General features: G+C 45.5%; 1 protein-coding gene across 1 annotated transcript in view; it reads left to right on the top strand.

The window, feature by feature from the left end:
* The window catches only part of DOCK2 (dedicator of cytokinesis 2), a 358,186-nt gene that overhangs the window by 89,524 nt on the left and 250,543 nt on the right, over window positions 1–18,119 (top strand). The window contains exons 24-25 of the mRNA XM_054568066.1: window positions 10,045–10,115; window positions 11,812–11,918. Of these exons, the coding sequence (XP_054424041.1) occupies window positions 10,045–10,115; window positions 11,812–11,918 (178 nt within the window). The remainder of the gene's footprint in view (window positions 1–10,044; window positions 10,116–11,811; window positions 11,919–18,119) is intronic.

Raw genomic sequence — 18,119 nt, 5'->3', positions numbered from 1 at the left:
TAAATAGCCTGCATGGTGAGATAATGTCTACTTCTGCTTGAACTCCCAGCCTCGAGTTAATGGGAGGCCTGGGAAGGCCACGTGGTATAAGGATCCTAAAGACCAAGGACTCCTTAGGGCAGAAGAGAGCACATTTATGGTTTGTTTTCCGTGAAGGTAGCTGTGCCTCTTTTAAAAGAGCTCTGACGCTGTTGCCTCCTGGAAGGAAGTAGGCCAAAACTGATCCGCTCCTCCTGCTGACAGTAGTGAAGGTGGCAGTCTCTGAAAATCGCCCACTTTTTATTCTTAGCACCCACACTCAGGTCCGCCTTTGAATGGAGAGGCTGTTTCAGGAAGACGTCATAACTATACTTGCCTTCAGGGTAGGAACAAAGAGGGGCTGAGAAGATAGGGAAGGAAGGAAGGAAGGAAGGAAGGAAGCCAAGGTGAGCTGGTAAGCCTTTATTTGCAGTAGCGAGGAGGCTCAAGTCAACAAGAATTTCCTTTGCCAGCTGTATGGCCTTCTGCTGGTCCTTTAACTTCCCAGTGTCTCGTTTTCCTCATCTGTAAAACTTTACTGTGTGGGTGAGGATTAAATGAACACCGTGTGAAAAAGAGCGAATTATAAAACCTTATGCAAATGTGGAGAACTAATAGGATTATTATGGTTTTGGCTTAAGCCTTTTTATCCACGTCCTTGTTGTCTGGGAAGCTATGGAGGAATGTATCATTTTCCCTGGGATTTGGCCCAGACTGTGCAGATTTCTCCACATGGGTTTCTGCCCCAGGGCTGTGGAAAGGAGTTTCATCTCTTTTTTTTAACTTGCTCTAAGCGCCAAATTTAGCTTCAGGGATTTACATAAAGTCAATGATGCTTTCTACCTATTTGTATGGTTGTTGAAAAGTTATCAAAGAAGAATTTAAAGTCTTATTCAAATATGGAGGAAAAGTACCATTCGAAGATAATTTGATGCTGTTTTGGGTTGTAAGGAGTGGGCAGATGAGGGGAGAGACTCGGTCAGGGCCCTGTGATGTCAGCAAAGGGCATGCAAGGAAGCTTCTCAGACACCAACATTTGCTACGGGCAGAAGAGCCTTGGATTTTGAACCAGAGACCCGGGTGGGAAATCGGGCACCACACTTGGGTGCATAATGCTGAACACACCATTTCCATTTCCTGGGCTTCTGCTTATCCTTTTGTAAAATCAGAAGCCCAGTGTCTAGTTTAGAAGATTAAATGAAGTAATGTAAATCATGATATATAGAGCCTGTTACATAGTTCAATAGGAATAATTTATAATCATTTATATCTCTCCCTCCTGAACTTATAATAGAACAGAACTTTGAGGGCCTTTTCCTAGAATGGAATCTGGAAGGTTATATTTGTGTTCCTAATCCTGTCACATGAGGCCAAACAGTGGTAGGACGTTCAAGATTCAATCAGAGTAAGAAACACAGATTCAAATTTCAAGGAGTATAAACCCATAAAACTGACTCTTTCTCTCTCTTTACATAAGAGAAAGGCAAATTTTTACCTAGTGAACTACGACCAGATGACTGAAGTCTTGATTATGAGCCTGCCTGGGGTATAGTGGAAGAGGGTACTGTGATCTATTAGTATTGGGTTGGCCAAAAAATTCGTTCAGCTTTTTCCATACAATGGCTGTGGTAGTGCTTAGTTTTTTTTAACTTCATTTGAAACAATTTTGTTCAATTGTTTAGTGACAGCTGTCACATCAGTGTGACTTTAAAAGAACATCAAAATTGGTGAATTTCTGTGTAGCCATTTAAATATTGAAGATGTAAGAAAAGCAACATTTTTGACATATTATGCTTTATTATTTCAAGAAATGTAAAAATGCAACTGAAACGCAAAAAACGATTTGTGCATTATATGGAGAAGGTACTGTGACTGGTCGAATGAGTCAAAAGTGATTTGTGCAGTTTCTTGGTACTACTGACATTTTGGCCAAATAATTCTTTGCGGTGGGGCTGTCTTATGCATTGGAAGATGTGCCCCTGGCCCTCACCCACTAGAAGCCAATAGCAGGAAATAGATGACATACTCAAAATATCCAAATCAATACAGTTATTGCTGAAAATGAAAAATGTGTCTTTTATTTTACAGAAAAAGCTAAACGGACTTTTTGGCCAACCTGATATGTCTGTCGTAAGTTTTGAGTGAGAGTAAAAATGCCAGTAATTGACATTTGTGGTTCAAATATTACAATTCCAGCTGGCTGGTGGCTTATGGTGAAAACCCTAATTCGTGCCTGCCTTGTTCAGAGCACAGCCGATCTGGTTCATCTCAGCTTTGTCCATTGTGAGTTCTGGGACCTAAATAAGTTACCCCTCGTTTCTAAGGCTCATCTCACTCTTGTAAATGGCTTTCTGTAGTTTTCCTCTTTGTTCAGCATCGTCATGGCAGCAGCTCACCCAAAACTACAAAGAATTTAGAGCCAGCCATCCAAAGAGGGCAGAAGGAGCATTAAAAACACCTTCCGCAGATTGAGTACCTACCATATGCTCAGCATGAAGCTGGGCTTTCACGCACAGCATTTTCAATCTTGCCAGAGATCTGCTAGGAATCACTGTCTTCGGTTTCCACAGGAGGCTCATGAAGTTAAATAATTAATCCCAAATTATACCTATTTATAGTGGTGAAGCTAGGATTTCAATCCACCCAGGTCTCCTAACTCCAAAGTTAATATTTTTCTCTAAGCCACAAGAAATGGGTGCCGCCAGGAGGTTCCATGGGTTTTCAGTCATGGGCCACGCACTGGAAGTCCCATTGTGTGCCAGGCCTGTAAGCACTGCTGGTGACACCAATGGCAGGTCGAGACCGTCAGCACCAGACACTTGTGAACTGGATGCAGCTCAAGTGTGGGCAAGGGGCCTCTGGAGACCTTGTGCAGACCATTTAACCCATTCGCCCTTAGGTGCATGATTCATTATCAAGCTCCATTTTGGTGGTTTGAGTTAAAGTAAACGAATAGCTCACATTGTATGACATGCTTCCTTGGCCACTAAGATTGCCATTCATACTAATGACGCCGCTAGGCTGTCCAGGAGGGAAGGGGCTCCCTCTAATGACATCTCCAGTATCTGAATCAGCAACCACCACATAGTGGGTGCTCAAATATCTTTCAGCTCAATGGACAAAAGAATGAATACCAGCTTCCACCATTTTATGTTTTAGCAATTCTCATGTGCCATGCATTGAGCTAAAAACTTCGCGTATATTGTTAGCTCATTTGATTTTTACAACCACCACCTTATTAGGCAAGTACTCTCTTATCTCTACTTTACAGATAAGGAAATAGAGGCCTAGAGAGGGTTGAGTAACTTAACCACAGCTAGGAAGTGACAGGTCTGGGATTCGAATCCAGGATGGGTAGGTCCAGAGTTTGAGTCCTAATCACAACCAACCAAAGGATCATTTCATTAAAGAGCCAAGTCTTCTGGCAAAATGCCAGGTGGATAAGCAATAAACAACATAAAAATGGGCTGATGTTTCCTTTGTAGCCATGAAGGCGAGCTAACTAAGGATGCCTCTTTTTTTAAACCTCGCTTTTCATTGTTATTTGGTATAAAATGTTCAAATGTCTGAACAAAGGGAAGAAAGTGGTCCCTTCTTGAGAAGTGGGGACAGGCTGTACACCAAGTCCCCAGAGGTAGGAGAGGTGAGATGTAATATTTAATAGCAGGCCCCAGAGTGTCACATCAGATCTTTAAGTGATTCTTTAATTGCATCCCCTTGGCAACCGTATACCCGGCACTTAGGGTTAATATTTGGGAACGACGAAGTTTTTTTCCAATGAGGCTGCTGGGGTTATACTGATAACTCACATTTTTATATTAATCTTCATATCAACTCTAAAACATAGGTAACTTTATTCCCTTCATTCTCTTGACAAAGAAACTGGAGCACATAGCATTAGCTTCCCCAAGGACATGCAGAAAAACAAGTGCTCCAGCTGGACTTGAACGCGGGCAGCCTGCCTCTTCAGCCCTTCGAAACACTGCGCCTGTCTGCCTCCTGCTGAGCCTCAGGGGCCAGCAAAATGTTGGGTTACAGGAAGCATGGGGACATGTGGATTCCAGAACCCGTCGGTCCCTGTTCCCTTCTCTTTCTCTGAAAGATGAGTGACGAGGCTGAATGTCCTGAGAGAGTGGCACGCCTCCCCCTCATCAATGCTGTGCTGCATTTCTGTGACATTGTTTGCCCGGTTCCCATGCACCTTGGCTGCCCATCACTTAGCTAAAATAAAAGGGCTGGAAATTGGCAGGATGGGACTGCTGTCTGAGCCCTTGAATGAGGAAGGAGTCGAGTGTTCCTGTGTGATCTTGCATCAGCATGCAAGGTGTGCTCTTTGGCTGGGCGTCCGTGTCTGCTGGCACCGAGACTGGGCACTCTCCGTTTTCATGAGACAGAGGCAGGGGGAGAGTCTGGAAACACTCAGAAGATGAGTTCCCTTTGAGTGTGAGAGACTGCAACAGTTTTGTTTTTGTTGTTGTTGTTGTTCTTCTTAAACATTTGTTGTTTGCTAGCAGCCCGGGTTTATCGATTCTGGTGCAGTCCATAGGGACAGCAATCATCTCAAGTGTCCTCCTGTGACTTCTCTCTGGGCCGGGGAAATCAGCATGGCTTGGCTTGTGTCTGGCTGTCTTCTTGAAGGCTCCTCCACCTGGCCTCTGGCAGAGGGGTCCAGAATCGATGATTAATATCACATGATAAATTACCATATTTTGCTGTGTATAATGTGCACCCAAGTTTTTGTGCACATTATACATGGGATTATTGTACCCATTATTATACCCATGGTGTGTAATCATTATACCCTTGTATAATGTGTACCTTTATTTTTCCCTCAAGAATTTGGCCAAAAAGTGCGTATTATACACAGCTAAATATGGTAATGACCTGGCAGGTGTTTTCTGGGTGGCTATTCTTGCAACTCCCACGTCGGTGGCGAGGAAGGTCGTTAAGGGATGTCAGAAAAACTGTACCTTCTTTCAAAAACTGTTGTCATGCCCTGACTGGTATGGCTCAGTGGGTTGGGCATCGTCCCACAAACTGAAATGTTGTTGGTTCAACTCCCATTCAGGGCACATGCCTGGATTGTGGGCCAGGTCCCCAGCTGGGGGCGTGCGGGTGGCAACCAATCGATGTTTCTCCTACACATCAATGTTTCTGTTTCTCTCTTTCTCCCTCCCTTCCCCTCTTCCTAAAAATAAATAAATAAAATCTTAAAAATAAACTTTTGACATAAAGAGAGGAAGGTTGTTTGTCTCCCTTCTCCGCCAGATCAGCCTCCTCTCCCTTATTGAAATTTCCCCTCTAACTGAGATAGAAGTCTTCCCTAAGACAGCCTGGGCAGTAGCAGAATCATGTACGTAGCCTTGCTATGTGGCTTCTGACAGATTATTCAACCTCAGTGCCGTCGTTTCCTTATTGGTAAAATGAGATGACAGTGTCTACTCACGGAGCAGATGTAAGAGTAAAACAAGATCATGCATGAAAAGTACTTGACACATAGAATGTTTCCAATAACAGGTGCTGTTTTAAAACCCTATAATTAATCATTCTGGTATGTACATATGTATTTTCCTATTATATATACACATATATATTCAAACAGAAACAAGTCTTCTGTGTTTTACTTAAATGTTACATATAATATAGGATTGTATACAATGGAGGGAAAGGAATAACACAATACCATTATTTTATGTGGAGTAGCAGTATATTAATGAGAGTGAAAATAATGGCAACAGTAAAGCAGCGCAGTTCCCAGGAGGCCCTCAGATCTAGGGAGCGGAGCTGTTTCTAGTTCCCAGGCCGCAGAAACACGCCACAAATGCGGGGCCCCACAGGTCTCTGGGATGGGCTGCTCTGCCTCCGGGAGCCTGCCTGCTCTCACCCTGCTGGGGTGTGTCGGCCGTGTGAAGCGGGGACAGTGGACAGGGCCCTACTGCTGGGGCTGTGCCGTGAGGGGACGGCTGTGACGACGACCTGGCAAACGTCCTGCGTCCGAGATGGGCTTCCCCATGAGGAAAGAAGACCACTGGCCTGCCGCTCCTCCGTGAGGCCGCCGGGATGGGACGGGAGATGATGCTGTCCGGCTGAGCTGGTAATGCCCCGGGTCTCCGGGTGACAGCCATTCTGCCCATTTTCCTTCTTTCCCAGCCCCGAGCTGGGGAGCAGTCCTTCTCCCAGCCTGTCCCACTCCTCACTGACGGCTGGAGCGTGGGACTGGGAGGCCGAGGTGGGCTAGGACCCGGTGCGCGCTGTCTACAGCTTCGCTTCCCAGCCCGGAAATGCCCCCAGCCCTGAAAGCCAGCGACTTGCTGCGGACCTGAAGTCCTGGCTTTGCCCCACTCACAAAGGGTTCGTTTCTCTTTTGTTCTCTCATTTTGGTCTTGAACATGATGAGTACACATCATAGTTTGTCCAGGTGCTAGGGAATGAGAGCAGATGCTTGGGGGTGGGGGAGGGCAACATGAGGAGAGACCCAGCACACCCACTTTGGGGGGCCCACTGCCCGCTGGGCATTACAGCAGGCACATGATGTGCTTTGTTCTGCATCACTCCCCTCTACCCTGCATGGAGATGCTGAGGTCTGAGGCTGAAGAACTGGGCCTAGCCCGGGCCAGCGCTGGCCGGGGCACAGGGGCCAGCCCCTCTCTGTGGGCCCAGAGCTCTGTGTTCCCTGGGCTGAGGATGAGTAAAAGATAGAAGCACCTGGACCAGCCTTTTTGGGGGCTTGTTACTCAGCCTCTGGTGTCTCTGAGAGCTTAGTGAACAGGCAGCCCGCAGATGCGTCTGACCTGGCTGGTGTGGTATCAACACAAGTGAACGAGAAGGACTCATTCCTCAGATGGCGGGTGCATGGTATACCCCGCATCGCTTCCCACCGGCCTGTCCTCACCTCATTCCGCTTCTTTCTGTCGCTCGCCCAGCCCTGCAGGCAGGAGGCTGCTTCAGCTCACTCTCTCTGGTGTTGCCGAGTAAAGGTGGCCTGACCAGCTAGGGGGAACCCTACTTGCCTAGAGGAATGTCACAGTGCATCTTGGTATCTAAAAATTCTGAGAAGCTCTGCAATAAAAATAAACTCACTGGCTTATCTTTGCTTAAACCAAACATTCCCCACGTTATTTGATTGCAAATCCCTTTCCCCCCACAGAATACCTAACACCATCTGATGGGACAAAGGTGTCCCAATAGAGCACAGTTTTAGAAACATCAGCTTCTGAATCTTGTTATCTCTTGTCATTTTGATTTGAAAGGAAAGAGAATAGATTTCTAGATGCAAAATCCAATAATTGTAAAGAAGTCTGATAAATCTGACAACATACAAATTAAAATCGTTTTGTGCCATGAAAGATATGGTAAGCAAAGCTAACAGACAGCAATGGTCAAACTACAGGATGAGCAAGAGAAAAGTTTTGCAATATGTCTCCCTGTAAAAGGGTTAACATTAATGCTATATAAAGAATTCCACAAACCAATAGGCGTCACCCAAAAGAAAAAATGGGGGAAGAATATGAACAAGCAATTTAGTAAATACAGATCAATAAATATAAAAAAGGTGCCTACCTGCACTAGAAACCTAGGAGTTGCAAATTGTGTATCATACTGACAAAATTAAGATGACTTGTATACTAGTGTTAGTAAGATCATAGGGAAAAGAGTAGCAGGAAATTGATCACTGTTTCTTTCTAAGGTAATATGACACTGTCTCCTAAAATGTAAGTGTAGTCATATATACATTTGTATGTATGTATATGCATTTTGAAACACTAATTCCTCTTTGAGCATTCCACCCATTCTACAGGAAATCTTACACATGTATAAATGTATATGTTCCATATTTTCTTACCACATGGAGCCCATCAATAGATGACGGCTTAAAAATGTACGCTGTACTCCTATAGGCATCACCGTGTTGTGGTTAGAAAGAGTGCAACCTATGGAATGACATGCAAAAATACCAGGGTTATGTAGTTGCCTGCAAAAAGCAAGTTGCAGAACTGTAAAAACTACCCACATATGCACATATATGCACACACACAAACAGCCATGCATGGAGCGAAAGGGAAAAGGGGCTCATGGATGTGGACAGCCGTGTGGTGACTGTGGTGGGAAGGGCTGCGTAAGGGGGATAAATGGTAACAGAAAAATATATATAATTAAATTAAAAAAAGGAACCAGTCTGGAAAGAAGCTCACCACATTGTTGAGAGTGGTCCTTTCTGGGGAGCAGGGACTGGGGCTGAGGCGGGAGTTGTGGGACTTCAGGGACAGTGTTAACCCTGTTGCTTTACCTTGTGTGAACTTTTTTTTTTTACATCAGACATTTATTGCTGACTTTTAAAAAATCATAAAAGAAAAATGGATGAAGGCAGAGAGAGAGACAGCTGCTATTTGAGTGAGGAGGACGTGTAGCGTCAGGGCCGGGGACGGCTCTGCAGGCCGCCCGCCTGAGTCGGAATCCGGCTCTCCCTTTGCCACCTCTGTGCCCTGGGGCTGCTCATTGAGTCTGATGTGCAGGAAGTTCCTTATCTATGAAAAAAGTATTCCCCTTGTAGGGATTAAATATGGTGTTACCTTAAAATAAGAAGCCAAAATGAGAGGCAACAAGCATTTATTTGGGATAAAAAAAAAAAAATGCCGTTCTTGTAATACAGATTGAGGCAGAAATCCCAAGGTGTCCTGATGACAGAGAGAAGGAAAGGGGTTTTTATGAAGAAAAGGAAGGGAAATAATTCCGTGTGTAGAAGAAAGGAATTTCTATTGGAGTTAGCACACTGAGTTACTCCTTAGCCATTCATGGCTGGTTACTGATGTTATCTTCAGAGAGTCCATCATCATCCATCCTTGTGGTCAGTTCTGGGGCTTTTCCTGTTAGCTTTGCAAACACTCATTGGTAAAATGATGTAGGTTTGGCCCAGTCTAGAGGTTCTTTTGTCCATTTCAAACATTCCTGTGGTTCAAGATGTACCAAGGTGACAGGCGGTTCCTGTGGGATGGCTGTCCCAGCCGTGCTGTGGAATGGTCTCTCTGTGTCATTTTTCACAAAGGTTTAACAAAATAATCTCACAGTGTGTTCAGCGTGGCTTCTGCCCTCCTGGAAGTTCTCAGAGACCAGTAATAATTACTTCTGTTAACTAACAAGCTCAACTGTCTATGGCTAGGATAAGATTTTCTTTAACAAAGGAATTTTCTCTATTTTGGTCTGATTATAAAAGTGAATTTGTTGACTATAAAATACTGAGAATATACAGAAAAATCAAAAGAAAATTAAAAATGCCTACTTCCACTAGATTCTTAAACGTCATTTCCCTGCCCTGTGACATACAACTCCTTCTAAGGGAGTGGGGACCTCTGCTGCTGCTGAGCAAACGGTGCCGCCATGGGCGAGTGTGGGTGCGCCTCCCACCGCTGGACACATCAGCTAAGGCGCACGAGAGGAAAGGGCAGTCCGTCGTAACGCCCAGCTTCCCTAAGCCGGCTAGTGGGTCAGGGGGGTCCCTACGATTGTTCACAAATTGTTCACGGAGAGGAAACACACATAACTCAGTCCAAACAATCCTCGCCACCAACAAAACAGTTTTAGCACACCATCCTCCAATAACGCCAGAAGTCACCAGTTATGGAATACCCAAGGTATGCCTGGCTCTCTGCCGGATATCTCGCTTTATCATAGGTATTATACCCTCAATTTCATAGCCGAGGAAAGTAAGACATCAGAGAGGCTGTGTCTTGTATAAAGCCACATGGCTGCTACATAGACCCAGGATCTGACTGCAGACCTGTATCACTTCCAAGTCTGTGACCTTTGAATACATGACTGTCTTCTCGAAGACAGAGGCAGCTGTGCCCTACTGTTATATACAGAGTACATGCTGATGTTTTAATCTACATGGAGTTTCAAATCGCTGTAACAGTGCCCAGGATGCAGGCTCGTTTTCCCATGATCTGTGTCAAGTGGCGAAAGGTCCTCCCCACCACGCAGAGATGTTGGATGTGCGCATCGCTCATGTTTATTTCACTTCCCTCATAGGTGGCGGCTTTGAAATACATCCCATCTGTCCTCCATGATGTGGAAACGGTCTTCGATGCGAAGTTACTCAGGTGAGAGTTTATGATGAGCTTTCGTGAGCTCTGTTATCAAGTCAGGGATTCAGAGCGAGAGGAGGGCTCCCGTGGGGAATGCCAGACAGGCCCTCGGCTCAGGGACAGAGAGGACACATGGCCTCCAGTGTGGGCTTGCCGCATTCTCGTTTTGGTGCGTCAGACTTTGGGGGAAACCAAGTGTAAAATAAGCATCCTTCTTTGATGATACAAATGCTGCACATGCAGACAGATAGGTTGAAAAACTGATGTTTGGTGTCAACGTCTCCATTTCACCTGGGCTTGAAGGTTATTTGCGGTTTCAGTCTTTACGCCAGAAGCCCTTTTGCTTTCTCCTTCTCCATCTGTTTTCATGAGACGGACCCGTTACTCTAATGTGACTGTGCTGTTAGAATAGGGCCATCCCAGCCAGATATGCCCCTCTCTTCTTCCTATATTCCCTTACATTCCAAGATCACAGAGGATTTTTAAACTTTTCACATTGAAATATGTTGGGATTTAGAAAAGAGTTGGCGAAGATAGTTTAGTGCTCCCACACACCCTTCACTTAGCTTCCCATAATGTTTACGTTTCACGTAACTATGGTGTATTTATCAAAACTGAGAAATTCACCTTGGTACAAGTCTGTTCATTGCACTCCATACCCCATTTGGATCTCAGAAGTTTTTGTTTTGGTTTTTTACTGATGTTCTTTTTCTATTCATATGCTGATTTCTGCCATCTTCTTCCCATCTTTCTGGTCTTAAACTAAATGTTATAATCTTGGAGACATTACCTTTGTAAATAAATTAAATTCCTTCCCAGCCCCTGCACCAGTAGTCCCTGACACAACTTCATGTGTATGTATTTTTTCATTGTATACAGCACCTTGATTTGATGTATTTCCTTCTGTGTTGTGTGCAGGCCTGGTTGGAACATATGTTCCATGCCACTAGGACTGAGTCTCTTTCCCCAGTCATGTCCCCAGTGCTCTGCATGTTGCCGGTCACACATTACATACATGCTTAATCAGGGCTTCAAAGAATGAATGAACACAGGAGGCTGATTTTGGAAAGCTCACAGGGGCTATAATTTTATTTCATTGGCGTTTTTATTTTCTTTCTATTTGGGAAGAGCTACCTTCTTTTTTCATGTCCCAGATGAGTTTATAATTGACATTTGGTTTTTTTTAATTAAGAACTTTTTTGATTTTAAGACTTGTAAGATATTACTAAGCATAAAAACTAGTAAATAAAATGGTATGGTAATGAAGTGAGAGCCTGGTCTTAAACCCCTGTTTGTTTGACCCATTTGTCATGTAACTTTGGGAAACTTAGTTAATCTTTCTAAACCTTAGTTTTCCCACTTGTGAAATTAGGATAAGTATTGGATCTACCTCACAGAGTGGAGAGGTTTAAATGGCTTAATGTACGTGAAGGGCAAAGTACATGAGGGGCAAAGCACATTCCAGATACACAGCGAATGCTCAGGGTTATTGGTGTTATTTTCAGATGTTCATCTCTCTGCCATTAGTGTTCAGCATCAACACATGTGCAGCAGGGTCCGCACATGCGTATTGGAGGCTTGCTGAGCACCTGAGGGACTGCCAGGAATCGGGGGCCCAGGGAGCTGGCAGCCTGGGGTTGGGCTCCAAGTGCCATGGGGTGCGAGGTCTCGGTCTCACTTGTTCTCTGTCTCCTGTCTCTCCTGCCCTCAGCCAACTCCTGTATGAGTTCTACACCTGCATCCCCCCCGTGAAACTGCAGAAGCAGAAAGTCCAGTCCATGAATGAGATAGTCCGGAGCAACCTCTTTAAAAAGCAAGGTGAGTGCCCAGCGGCCCAGCTGGGAGGGCAGGGCCACCCACCCCGGGCGCTCCTCCCGTGCGCCGCAGCGGAGCCACCTGGCCGGTTACCGGTTACCAACACGGTTCTTCCCTAGCTGCTCCCTTAGTGTGAATAAATGAGGAAAGTAGCTGACAACTTAGACGCCTGAATCTAAACTGATTTTGGGACAGCTTAGGTTGCACTCTTGGCCTCTCCTGAGAAAGTTTAATGAGGCAGTAAATTTGGAGTCAGATAACTCTGGTTTTTCTCCTACAGGGTTTTTCCCTATATGGCTTCTGCTTGCTTTCCCCCACTTGAGAGGAAGTAGGTGAAGTTCCTTTTGGTAGAAAGAATCTGTAATGGAGAACTTCTCAAAATTTCCAGAGTGTAACAATAAAGGGGAGAACTTGTTAAAGTGTGGATTTCTGTGACCCATATCAGAGAGTGTGACTGAGTAGGAATTAGTTTTTTAAAAATGTAAATTATTTTTGAGGCAACCGGTGTTTGCAGTTTCTTGTGTTTGCTCCCAGGGGCACTCTGGGCCTTTGGATACATGGATTCCCAACCACAGAGTTGACCTTTAACAACACTGTGTTTGGACTTTGAGGGTCAGTTGACCACAGGTCACAAGGTGTGAGATACTGGTCTCACAGGCTGGCTGTGCTCCTGCAGCTGGCCAATTGAAAAAACCCCATGTTTAAGCGGACCTGTGCCATTCAAGTGTCAACTGTGCACTGCATAGGCCCCCCTGGTCTTTTATCCTTATCACTCCAATAGTCGCATCTCTTACAACTGCTTTGTGCTCTCCTTTTCTCACTTAACAGTATTTCCTGGGAGGCAGGGAATGACCGTGGATTTGAGCAGGAGTTGTGGCCAAGCTTCTGCTCATCCACACTGACCTGGTAACCACTGACCAGTACTCCACTGTCAAGGGCCTCCCCGGTTTTGAGGTTGGGGAACTAGATGGCCACACCTCCTCCAGATATGACCAGGTGGGACTTAGAAGTCATTAGTCACCGTCCACCTCCTCTCCACCTGCACTCAGCTTTCCTGACCTCACTTGTCTCTGTGAGGGTGGGGTGACTCTTGAGGGTGAGAAGTGTTTTCTGCAGCCTGAGGTCAACCCTTCCCACTGTTAAATTCTTCTCTGTCCATACTGGAGTCAGTGATAAAACGAGATGCAAACTGTGAAAGGAACCAGAGGACTCGGAAGGCAGAGGATCAGTCCTCACCCATCTGGAGTTTATGCAGACGGTGAAGCTTGGGTATTTATGTAAATTGCCCAATAATCACAGAAATATTCAGGAACCACTTCACTGTAAATACTTTTTTCCCAGTGCATGGTTCGCACGACGCATTCAAAATTACTGTCGGAATCCCTAAAGTTACGGATAGAAGGGCATGGGAAGAAAAGTGCTCTTGTGATTTTGTATTCATGTGTGTGCTGTCCTGCTGTTTAGACAGATGTGTGACAACAGATTAGTGCAAAACAAATACGGTGTGTTTGTGCAAGGTGGCTCATGCTAGGTGATCAGAAAATAATCCTGGTGAAGTCATGTTGCATTTCTTATAGGACTAGATTTTTTAAAGGGGGCCTTGCGTGGTTTTCAACTTCTGACTTCCACATCTGAATGAACTGCCCTCACTCTGAAGGCTTTGAAACATCCCTGCCCCTTCCCGCCCTGGCAGGCCCTTCTTGGATTTCAGGTGGTGCCATTATAGAGATGAATTGAGTCCCATCCGAGAGACGTAACAAGGACGCCTCTAGCCACACACGGCGCTGCACAGACATCAGAGAGCAGGGTTACTGGCTCCCCATCATTGTTCAGAGCTCTGTCATTGTCGGGGGCCCAGCACAGCATCACGGCCAGGTGGCGTGCCAGCCCCGTCCTGGATGGGGCATGTGCTGTCGGTCCCAGCCTGGTGGCAGTCGGAGTAATTCCTTCACTGGAGCCACGTCTCCTGGGCTGAGCAGTGACCCCCGAGGGTCAGCGTAATCGCAGGGCAAGCCGGATAGCTGCTGCCCGCCAGTCCTGCTGTGTCTCTGAGTCCCAGGCTCAGTGAAAAAACCCTCTGGTTAGTGGTAACAGACAGAAGGCCAGCCCCATGTTGCACACAGTCAGAAAAGAAACCCACAATTCTTACCTTAACACATGCAGACACTAGACATAGGCGAAGAGAGAGCCCTTTGGGGACCCATTTTAAAGCAGAGGGAATGTATAATTAGCCTCTCTGTCTCTGGCTTATGTGAGAATGCAGTATGCTCTGTGCACGGCCTGAGGTGAGTCCTCTCCCAGTGCTTGTTTGCTAAGTGAACCCTCTTCCCAAAATAACCCCCGAGGGAAGCTTCAGCTCATCCCCCTTTTAAGTGCTCAGGTTCCAAATGAATGCAACAGAAATTCATACACGCTTCCTGGGTGTCTGTGGGTCATGGGCGAGCGCTCTCTTTATACCCTTCAATAAGGTGAGCTTGAGTACTTGGCCAAGTCTGAGCTATAATGAAATCCCTCTGGTTCTCCCTGTGAAGTGTCCTGAGCCTCAGGGATGCGATTTGCTTTAAGCCTGTGCTGATTGAGCTGCCAGATGTGCACGTTGCCTGGAGTACTGTCAGGGACATGAGCTCGCACTCGCAGCCTTGGCGTCAAGTGGCGGGGGGCGGGGGGGGGCGGTGGCAGAAGGTTTTCGGGCCCTTTCTGAAACACTGGCCAGCTATTCCATTGGCCTCTCTTTAGGGGGATCCCATGGAGAAGGGGAAGAGGTTTGCCAGTTATGGGTTCTCCATTCTTGGGTCTCAGTAGGCCTGGGTTGGATTCCTGATTTAGCCCCTTATCAGCTGTGTGACTATGGGCAATTTGCTTAACCTCTCTGATCCTCAGTAAGCTCACTTATAAAATGGGAAAAATAATAACGACGTCTCTTCTCAGAAGCTTGTCGCATGAGCTAATGAGGCAGACAGTGCTTTTAAAGCGCTTAGCGCAGCATCATGCCTCATTCTGAGTGGCTGCTGTTATTACTGGTGTGGTGGTGGTGATTTCTGCTGCTCCTCTCATTTTCCCAACTTCTTCCCTGCAGCAGGGGAGGCCCTTCATGTTTGCTAGTTGCATGTAACCCCAAGCCAAGCTTCTTTGTTTCCCCAGGAGCTATGTGTTTTTCCTCAGGGCCTGAGAAACAGGGAACTTGTTGAATAAAAAGACCTGGTTTATATGCTTCCCATTCTGGGTTTGAATGGTTTCTCCAGTTTTCATTTCATGTCCCTGGGCCCATGCTATGTTTGTCTGGGAAAAAGAAATATAGGTCCGTGTGAGATGCTTATAGTTTCTCACTTTACTGTTCACCTTGCTGCAGCCTCAGTGTAGTTAGAGTTTGGGACACCATGGGGCTCTTTTAAAACATGCAGGCTGGAACGCACTCCCTGCTTTTTTCTCTTCCTGGAGGCAATTAGCTTCAACTTTTACTTGGCCTATGATCTTGAGTAAGTTACTTGATCCTTGCAAGTTTTAATTTCCTCCTCCGTAAAGTGAGAATAACCGCAGCATGGGTCTCCATGGGGTGTGGTTCAGACTCAGTGACGTACTGTGGCTCGTTGGTCTAGGGTATGAGAGAGTCAGGAGTCCCCAGCAGCCAAGGTGCCTCAGGAGTGGCCACCCGGTGTCATGACTTCAGGGTCAGAGGAGAACGGGGAAATCTGTGCAGGCTAATTTGCTGCCTTCTCCAGCCCAAGCTCAGACGTGCCTGGTGGGGAGGGTAGGAGAAAAAGGCAATAGGCAAGCCCTGGGAAATCTCAGAAGGGAGCCTGTGAGGAAGCCAAACCTTCTGGTCCTTTGGAACAGATTTGTCCCTATGAGAACCTAATCTCTAAGTAATGTGTCTTTTTAGTCTGATGCTAATCAGACGCGCCATCTGGTTCAGTGTAAACTGCTTTAGGATCCACATTGCTCGCTTTTCTCAACTTTCAAAACAAACAGAGAAGGAGAGGGAGAGACAGAGGAGGGGGACAGGGAGAGACAGACAGAGACAAAGGGACAGAGAGACAGAGACAGAAACCCAGCAGATTTGGAAACTCCTCCAATGTTTATTTTCAGCCTGTGGGTTTTCCCTTGGAAACTTTATTGATCTGTCCTCTAACTATAAAGCATATCATTTTCCCTTTATCAAGATGCAGTTTCCTTCTTTTTCCACTTATCCTCTATCGCCCGCAGTATCCGGAGCTGCTGGGACCTCAGTTCACAGTGGGCTGGGCAACTGCCGGGGAAGGGTCTGCGCCGTAGCGGGTTTCTCTTCTCTAATCATCACATCACCTCAGCATGGGGCTGGGAATGGAGAAAAGTCCGCTGACCCCATCAGTTATTACTTTGTGTGGTGAGCTTATGTTACATCTCTGAGCCTCTGGGATTCCACCTCTGGAAAATGTGAGTAGGATTGTTGCTGTTAGAATGTGGACCTTTGATTTAGGCTGTGCTTGTTGATGATCCTGGCTTCAGCACTTATTAGCTATGTTCCTTTAAACAAGTAACCTCTTTGAGCTTCGGTTTCTTTAGCTGCAATAATGGGATCAGGTACGTAAAAGAACTAGCAAAGTGCCCGATTATTTAAAGGTGTCTCGTGTATCACAGTAGTAACCACAAGAATAATAATAACATCAACATCTTAAAGGGAGAAACTTATATTTATGAAATGTCAACTATACAGGTGCTATATGGACAAATACATGTGTTAAATTCTAACAACAACTCAGTTACATAGGTATTATTATTTCCACTTGATAGATGGGGAAACTAATGCTTAGAGGGTCAAGTAACCTTCATCCCAGTGAGACCAAAGATTACACAGTGTATTCAGGTGCTAGTGTATTGGGTTGTGTGATGTTTGGGGTAACAAATCAATCCCGAAATCTCAATGGTTTAACTGTGTAAAAGTTTATTTCTGTCTTGTGTAAAGCCTGATGAAAGTCTTATACTGTTTGTTTATCTGGAAGCTATGACAGCTGGTACCCATGACCTCCCTGCAGCAGGGAAGAGAGGGAGGGAGGAAGCACAACTGCTCTTAACCACCTTAGCCTGAGAGTGACACCCACCAACTCCATCCACAGTCCGCTGGCCAGAACCCATCACATGTTTCCAGCCTAGCTGCAAGGGAGCCTGGGCAGTGAAGGGACACACATGGAATATTTGTTAAGTGCCCTCTCTGTCACTCACAGGAAGTAAATGTTAGAGCTAGATACAGAATACAAGTCATCTGAATAACAAAACCCATCTTCTTTCCACTACACCATGCTCACCACGCTTTGTTCTCATAATGAATAAAAAGAAGATAGTGTCTATTTTCTTGCTGGAAATGCTTCCTTCTCCATATTAGTGCCTCACCATTCCTTCTGAAGGATTTTTTTCTCCCATTCCTCACTCCCCACCCTTGTTCTAAGTGCTGGGCAACTAAGTGCAGGGACCTTTGCCTGAGGAGGAGACGGGACTCTTGATGCCAGCGGTTGATATGTCACTGGAGCTTTTCAGAGCACAGCTTTCCTACAGTGAGCAGCCCTGTAAGCAGGCTGCTTGGGACTTGGGATATCCACATCAGGCTGGCGCTGGGCTGTTCTGAGTGAAAAGGCAGTAAGGGAACAAGTCCTCTTCCTCCCAGGACACACTCCAGCCTTGTGACCAGCTTCTCATCTCTCCTGGCACCATACATACCCGTCCACAATTCTTTCTTTGCAAATAATGCCTGAAATACCCTCCACTGCCTCCTCATTTCATTTCCCCACCCCCAGACACACTAACTAATAATATTCTTCACACTCATCTTTTGCAGATTTTATGCATTACAACTATCTTCTCCCAATTTATACATTTATAATGTCTTTTCATTTACTTAAGATGTATTTTTTTCTGACAGGAGTTCTTATTTTTAATACAAATTTACCAATCATTTTCCTAGTCAATTATTTTATATCTTGTTTAAGAACTCTTTCTCAATCCCAAAGCCTAAAAGATTTTCGTTTATATTTTTACTAAGAATTTTATATATTTATTTTTAATACACAAGTGCCAAATCAATCTATAGAGCTTATGTTTATATAAAACATATATGGTGTGAGGTAGGAACCTGATTTTGTCTTCTCTGCCATTTGACCACACGACATTCCCAGTTTCAAGTGTGGGGCAGTCTCTCTGTCCTCCATGCCGGTGCCATTTTGCCCTTCCAGG

This window comes from Pteronotus mesoamericanus, unplaced genomic scaffold (assembly GCF_021234165.1).
Source record: "Pteronotus mesoamericanus isolate MK-2021 breed Mesoamerican mustached bat unplaced genomic scaffold, CSHL_Meso_final contig_2, whole genome shotgun sequence".
NCBI lineage: Eukaryota > Metazoa > Chordata > Mammalia > Chiroptera > Mormoopidae > Pteronotus > Pteronotus mesoamericanus.
The sequence above is the reverse complement of the archived record's forward strand: the minus strand, read 5'-3'. Positions and strand labels throughout refer to the sequence as shown.